The sequence below is a fragment of the Balaenoptera ricei genome, chromosome 3 (genome assembly GCF_028023285.1).
Source record: "Balaenoptera ricei isolate mBalRic1 chromosome 3, mBalRic1.hap2, whole genome shotgun sequence".
Classification (NCBI taxonomy): domain Eukaryota; kingdom Metazoa; phylum Chordata; class Mammalia; order Artiodactyla; family Balaenopteridae; genus Balaenoptera; species Balaenoptera ricei.
In genome coordinates, this window is record NC_082641.1 from 52,793,920 (window position 1) to 52,801,840 (window position 7,921).

Genomic DNA, 7,921 nt, shown 5'->3' on the forward strand with positions numbered 1-7,921 from the left:
ATCCTCTGCTTCAGAACATTGAACTATTACTGGGCCCAACTGGTAGTTGCTCCAACTGCTTCCACTTGTCTGTCCCACTACTACACACGACTTCCCAGGGTGCCTTTTTTGTCCAGATCTCCTCCCTCCCCATAATTATTTATTCTTCCATCCTCACAAATTGAAACTTCGCTTAAGGTTTCCAGAAGACCTCTTTCACTCAAGGGAAGATTCCTACCACCATTCTTTGTTTCCATCACCACCAATCTTTCACTCTCTCCCTCCTTCCTGTATGTTGTCAAAGGTATCCTTTTTCTGCCCTCAACCTCCCCACCCTCACTCATAAAAAACAAAGTATGTGCTGTTGGAAAGGAGTTTACAGATGAGTTGCGGAAGGAAAGGTTTCAAAGTCCCCTTTAAAAGCGAGCTGGTGAGGCTGGGAGGTGCCTGATCGTCATCACCTGCCCTTGGGCGGATGCTTTCTGCCCTGTTGCTTGTTACTCAGTGTAGGAAGGAGATACCTGGCTCCACTCCCTGTCTGTCACAAGAGGAAGGAGAAAGAAGGGAGGGTTGGAAGGCTGTGGGAGCTTGCATGTGCTCCTTCAGAGAAGCCAGAGATGGCAGGAGACCCAATCTGTTTCCCAATTTATGTGTTCTCATTGTTGGTAGATGATGGGTGTCCTTCATTCGGATAATTATGATTGCTCTTAAAATATTACCTCAAATAAAGGGCATAGATTCTTGCATAAAATGAGTACCTTGTCTCTTCTTAGTATTCCTACTGAACTATATATTCTATTTTATACTAATAGTGGAGATGAAATCTCTTGTGCTTTTTTCTAGCTTTATTAGGAGACAGAACTAATTTTAAGGAAATGCTGAAAACAGGAATGCATTTGTTTCCCTGACTGTGTATAAGTGACTGAACTTAGGGGCGGTGTGAGGAGAAGGGAAATGAAAGGAGGGGTGGATGACTACTTAAGTTTATTGAATACCACCATATGGCAGGAATGATTCTAGGGAGCAGGCAAGGTACTAAAATCATCTCCTCTAATTCCTCATACACTGAGGGAGGTAGGCATATTCCCACTTTACAGGTAAGGAAACCAAGGCCCAAGGCCACATAGGTGAGGGTGAAGCTGAGATTCAAACCTGGGCCTGACTCCAAAACTCCTGATCCTGCTTTAGAAAACATCTGTGTTGGGGAATTTCCTGGCAGTCCAGTGGTTAGGACTCCACGCTTCCACTGCAGGGGGCACAGGTTCGATCCCTGGTCAGGGAACTAAGACCCCACATTGCTGCATGGCCTGGCAATCAATCAATCAATCAATCATCTGAACATTTTTTAAAAAAGAAAAAGAAGGACTTCCCTGGTGGCACAGTGGTTAAGAATCCTCCTGCCAATGCAGGAGACACAGGTTCGAGCCCTGGTCCGGGAAGATCCCACATGCCGTGGAGCAGCTAAGCCCATGTGCCACAACTACTGAACCTGCGCTCTAGAGCCCGCGAGCCACAACTACTGAGTCCACATGCCACAACTACTGAAGCCCACACACCTAGAGCCCGTGCTCCGAAACAAGAGAAGCCACCGCAAGGAGAAGCCCGCACACCACAACGAAGAGTAGCCTCCGCTCACCACAACTAGAAAAAGCCGGCGCGCAGCAACAAAGACCCAACACAGCCAAAAATAAATAAAATTTTAAAAATAAATAGATAAAAATAAATAAATAGATAAAGAAAAAGAAAAGAAGGAAAGAAAACATCAGTGTTAGAGAGGACTTGCACAGTTGCCAAAAGATACATGTTAACCTTCCAGGAGTAAAAACCACAGAGGTGACTGCTGCTGATTTCCTTCCCTGAACTAAGAGGAGCTCCTGCGCTATGCAGATCCCCCTGAACGATTTTTTTAGCGTGAAAACTTTTAGTGGTTGCCTTAGAGCTTCTCTTCCTGCTTTGCTCAGCGTTACAGTTCCTTAATTATATAAACAGAGTAGAACAATTCACAGCAAAGACTCCTTCCACCTGTGGCATATGTCTCCCAAACAGTGTTCTCTCGCCCAGAGAAGCCGGTACCTTCCTAACACACAAATTTGCTTAACTTTTTTTTTTTTTTAAAGAAAAGCAAGATCCGATTACCAAAATGACTCTTAAACTCTCCTCCAAACTTCATTGCAAAGGAAATGAAACTATTAAAAGACGATTGCTCTGTAATTCAGGAAATTGAATCAACTTGTTTGGAGCTATAAACAGGGGAGGACTTGCACTGCCTTGAGTCACATATTGTGAGACCAAACGGTGCCCTGCTCCACAGTGATTTTACGGCAGAGGAGGCATGAGCTGGCTCTTCACTGCTACATGCAGGTCCTCTAACGCTTGCTTTTCTTTACTACCAACAACTACAGTTCTCTGTACAAAATGAGAATATTCTGGCAGATGTCCACATTTTGGTGATAATTTTTTTTTACTTTATTTAAATTTTCATTACTGTTCCTATAATATTTGTGCAATGAAGTATGTCTTTTTAATAAATAAAAGACTCTCAGATCTTGAGCATTAAGAATTTCTGCAGGTAAATTTTTTTTTTTTTTTTTTGGTAAAGATTGACGTTTCTTTTTATTATTTATTTATTTATTTATTTATTTATTTATTTATTTATTATTTATGGCTGTGTTGGGTCTTCATTTCTGTGCGAGGGCTTTCTCCAGTTGCGGCAAGTGGGGGCCACTCCTCATCGCGGTGCGCGGGCCTCTCACTATCGCGGCCTCTCTTGTTGCGGAGCACAGGCTCCAGACGCGCAGGCTCAGTAGTTGTGGCTCACGGGCCCAGTTGCTCTGCGGCATGTGGGATCCTCCCGGACCAGGGCTCGAACCCATGTCCCCTGCATTGACAGGCAGATTCTCAACCACTGCGCCACCAGGGAAGCCCTCTGCAGGTAAATATTAATAATTGAGGTTACATGATAGGTACAAGAGGGTTCACTATACTGTTCTCTCTACTATTAATTTTTCCGTAATAAGTGGTTTAAAATATTTTTATCATTCAGATCAATTTAATTCACATTTTCTAAGTTCTTCCTATACTGCTTTGTCCAGAGATAACTGCCCTTCCTTACCCCCCCCCACTAATCTAACACTGGTCAAATTTAGACACATTGGGCAATGAAAGAAAGGGAAGTGGGGTAAGCTGTGCTGGGCTCAAGAGCTCTGATCTGCTACTTCTTAGAATAATAAAGTCTATGATGAGAATAGCCATCACTCATATTTTAGGTTCTATATCGCTACTCTAACAGTAATTAATTGATGCAGACCAAGCAAGAAATGACATATCTTTTTTTTTTTTTCCTAAACAAAATTAGATCTAGCTCTAAACTGTCATTACCAAGGTTTTCAGGAAGTCCAATATCAGTGATTACAGGCCCACACTTTTTAAGAAAATTTTCTCAAAGCTTGTAAATAAGGCAACAAGATTGCTACTCGCTAGGCCCCAGACCTGTATAATAGCCACATGTAGCTACTGAGCCATTGAAATGTGGCCAGTGCTTCTGAAGAATTGAATTGAGATGTGCTGTAAATGTAAAAAACACACTAGATTTTGAAGACATACCACAAAAAATAAATCTCAATAGCAGTCTATACTGATACATGTTGAAATGATAACATTATAGATATACTGGTTTAAATAAAATATTTCATTAAAATTACTTTTACCTATTTTCCTCCCTTTTTTAATGCAATTACTAGAACATTTAAAGATATATATGGACCACATTATATTTCTACTGGACAGTGCTCTCTAGAGTTTATAGGAAGTAACTTTGACTAATTGTTTACTCCTGATGAAGGCCCATCTGTGAAGTTAGCTCTTTGCCTGTAGATCATTAATAAGTTGAAGATTATTTCTGTTTATAACTAAAAGATAACCCGGAAAGTTTTGATTTTACAACCCTTGTAAAACATTAAGTAGGTTTGTATCTAACCTGGTGGATTTCATTCATCAACATTTTATTTTCCTTAACAGTTTGACTAGACTTATCTCTGATGGTTGTACCAAGCAGAATCATTGTCATAAATCAAAAATGAGACTACTTTTGTCTCCAGAAATTCTCAAGCTATTTATGTACTTGGAGAGACTATTAGTGATTGTTCAAATGATATAATGGATATAAATTTGAGTATTACTCTGTGAACTATTTATGCGTAGATTTAGAATTAGGCTTCACTGAATTGTCTTGCCTTTCTTTCCTAAAAGGACGGTGAAAATATTGAATAATGCTGATACTGAATTACAGTTGTTTTCTTTTGCTTTATCTGCTCATGTATGTGTGTAAATAAAGGCAGAAGAACTATGATGTGTTTTAAAATTCCAGACCTTGTCCCCAAAGAAAACTTTACAAAGGTCTTCCTTCCCCATGCTGGGCCCACAGAAATGTCCTACCCTACACCATGGGACATGTGCTGTTGCCTTACCCCCATCCATAAGGAAAAAGGGTTTTTTTACTGAGCCCCTCATAAAAATATAGCAGAAGCCATTTTGACAGTAGCTGGGCTACTGTTTCCAGGTATACTGAACCCCTGTTTGTAGCCTAATTGAACACTTGCTTTACTAACCCTTTTGAAATCGCATTTGGGATGGGGTGGCAAATAAGAGCCTGTTCTATCTTCCACTTGGCTATTTTTTGTTTGTCTGTTTGCTCACATAGTCAGCATGCTGCTAAGAGTCTAAGGAGACAAGACAGCAATAAAGGGAAATGTGGAAGACCAAGGTCGAAGCTCCAGATCTCTTAGCTACCAAAGTAAATAAATAATACAGAGCTGCAGTCTAGGTGAGGGGGAACATCCAGACAAAGCTGAAGTCCCTTTTTCTCTTCTCTTTCGTATCTAGAGATTTGGGAAATTGCTATGACCATGAATTATTAGGCATGTTTTATTTTATCAGGTTGGAATGAAATACAGAAACCTAATCCTGAAACCTGGGGGATCTATGGACGGCATGGACATGCTCCAGAATTTCTTGAAACGTGAGCCAAACCAAAAAGCGTTCCTAATGAGTAGAGGCCTGCATGCTCCGTAAACTGGGGATCTTTGGGAGCAGTCCATGTCTGGAGGACAAGCTGACATCATCTTGTATTACTGGCCTGGAAACTGAAGGGAGTTTTGCAAATGAAAATGTAGATTTCTATTGACTTCCTTTTGTTTTTTGATTTGAAAAATTATACAGATGTAAATGGAATTATAAATACTGTGACCTAAGAAAAGACCCATTAGAAAATAATTGTACTATAAAATTTCATAAAAATGGATTTGATTTCATTTTATAAAAGTTTCATATGAATGTAATTTGATTTTTTTACTGTTGTAATCTAGATTACTATTATCTAAGAATTTTTAAATTGAATCATATACATTATATACTTTGATCCTTCTTATATCTTGAAGTTTTGTACTTGGGATTTCTGAACTGATAAATGAATCACCACGTTCCTCTGTTAAATATTGTCTCGGAGCCTTGCATCCACTTTGACTCTGTCTCCCAGTAAAGTGTGACTGACCTCTTTGCCTGCGTACCTCAGGGCCCGGGGAATATGCCTCAGTAATGCATTTATCTTTGTATTTCAGGCCTCCTGATTTCCAACTTTCTGCCACACTTGAATAATGTTACTCCAATTGGTTTAGTCTTTTCTGTCTAACGTCCAGTCAGAGAACACCAGAAAATTATGAGTTTTAGCTGAAATTACCTAATGCATATTGCAGGTTTTAATATCTTGTATTAGAGAATTTTGGATCTTGGATTAGAGGTTCATTTCCACTTCAGCATACAAGAGTGTCAGGCTTTCTGCATATTTGCCAAGTAGAACACTAAAGCAAGTCCAAGGACATTTTTCTCTTCTCATGTTTCTAATAAGTGGTAGGGACTTTGCCTCCTTTACTGTACCCCTCACCCGAAGTGGCAGGTGGACATGTCACAAGGTCTACCTCGAGTGCCACAGGAAGAGAGCTGAAGCTGATGTAGAGCATGAAGAGTCCAGGAATTCCAGGAGAGGAGTGGGGTCTGCACAGAAGTGTCTGAGGACGGCTGCCCCAAGTGTTATGTGTGCTGCCACTCAGCCATGGCGAGGAGGCTCTTCCATGGCTTATTTTGTCTGGTGATTGTAAGTGAACCTTTGGATCACTTTAATTCTCTTTACTGTAGGCCCAAATTCCAATTCTGCAGCAGACCAGGAAACTCACATACTTATTTTTCCTCTAGGAGTCTACTCAATAAAGAAACCAAAACAGGATAATTTTTTTTTTTTTTAATTAAAAAAAAGTAACTTTGAATGTATGCATTCTTCACAGGACTTCTAATTGTTGTCCAGTGTTTACCTGAGGTATGACTTTGCTGGCCAGGAACAAAATTAGAACCTTTCCATTCTCTAGTCCAAATGGACTTTGTGCTAAATAAAAAAAAAAGATTATGCTGTATAGTCAAACTGTAGACAGCAGGAAAAATCAAGAGCTGTAGAGACACAGAAGAAAATTCAGGTTATTATTGTCAAGCAAATACCCTTAACATCACAGGAAATCCCACCCTCCCTTCTGAGACGATTGCCTGGCCCTCTCTCCCCGACATTTGTTCAGCATCACCACCTCAGGTCCGTGAAGCTGGTTTTTTTGGGGGGAAGGGGGTTGGTCTGAGCAATGTATGATACTTTTCTCATATTTGTTTTTTTCCAGACTGTTCTGTCTTGCAGTTTCAGGCAAAAACTCTCTTCAGCTTTTTCTATCGTCCAATGCGTCTCCTTAACAATAACTTTATCATTTTAAATCTTAACTTATTTCACATAGAAAAACTAATACTTGGTGTGAAAAAGGCTGCACACAATAAAATTACATTATTATCCATGAGAATGAACTCACATTTCTTTCATACTTTAATGTTAAAACTGAAATGCATAAGAAAACAAAAGTGCTGTGGTGTTCTTTTTATTTAGGGTTCACATCCAGTATTTAGAATCTACCAAAGAACATAATGTCCATCGACAGATGAATGGGTAAAGAAGATGTAGTACATATATACAATGGAATACTACTCAGCCATAAAAACGAACGAAATAATGCCATTTGCAGCAACATGGATGCAACTAGAGATTATCATAGTAAGTGAAGTAAGTCAGAAAGGCAAAGACAAATACCACATGATATGACTTATAGGTGGAATCTAAAATATGACACAAATGAACCTATGAAACAGAAACAGAATCACGGACATAGAGAACAGACTGGTGGTTGCCAAGGGGGAGGGGTTGGGGGAGGGGTGGAGTGAGAAGTTGGGGTTAGCAGATGTAAGCTTTTATATATAGAATGGATAAACAAAGTCCTACTGTATAGCACAGAGAACTATATTCAATAGCCTATGATAAACCATAATGGAAAAGAATATTAAAGAATGTATATATATGTATAACTGAATCACTTTGCTATACAGCAGAAATTAACACAACATTGTAAATCAACTATACTTCAATAAAAAAATTTTTTAAATCAAATCTACCAAAGAACAGCAATAAATCAAATACTCATTAAGAAATATTCTCTAACATAATTCAAAACTAAGGACCTATTTTTTAAAGCCTTTTTGAATGTGGCCATCCATCTGCTGCTTTTTTTCCTAGATCAGAACATAGAGTGTCGGTGAGTATTCTGAATGGTGGAAAACTATAAAAATTGTAATTCACCAACCTACACTTTAGATTTATGGACTGACACACATATAATAAAGTCTCCTTGGTTATTGATACAGGAGATTTGGGCCTGTTTCAGGTTTTAGGGCAGTCATTTCACTGAGGGCAAGTTCTTAAACATCTTAGGTGTGGTAGGCTTGGTTCCTAAAGGTTTAATTTTAAGATGCTACAGAGAAGAGAAAGAAAAGTCCTAATGTAATGCCACCTGATATAGATTTTTTT

General features: G+C 39.2%; 1 protein-coding gene across 3 annotated transcripts in view; it reads left to right on the forward strand.

Annotated features, from left to right (window-relative positions):
* Positions 1-6,866, forward strand: part of NLN (neurolysin) — a 97,662-nt gene extending 90,796 nt beyond the window's left edge. For all 3 annotated transcript variants that reach the window (XM_059916488.1, XM_059916489.1, XM_059916490.1), the window contains one exon: positions 4,915-6,866. In XM_059916488.1, the coding sequence (XP_059772471.1) occupies positions 4,915-5,049 (135 nt within the window). In that variant the 3' untranslated portion in view covers positions 5,050-6,866. The remainder of the gene's footprint in view (positions 1-4,914) is intronic.
* Positions 6,867-7,921: the final 1,055 nt, after the last annotated feature.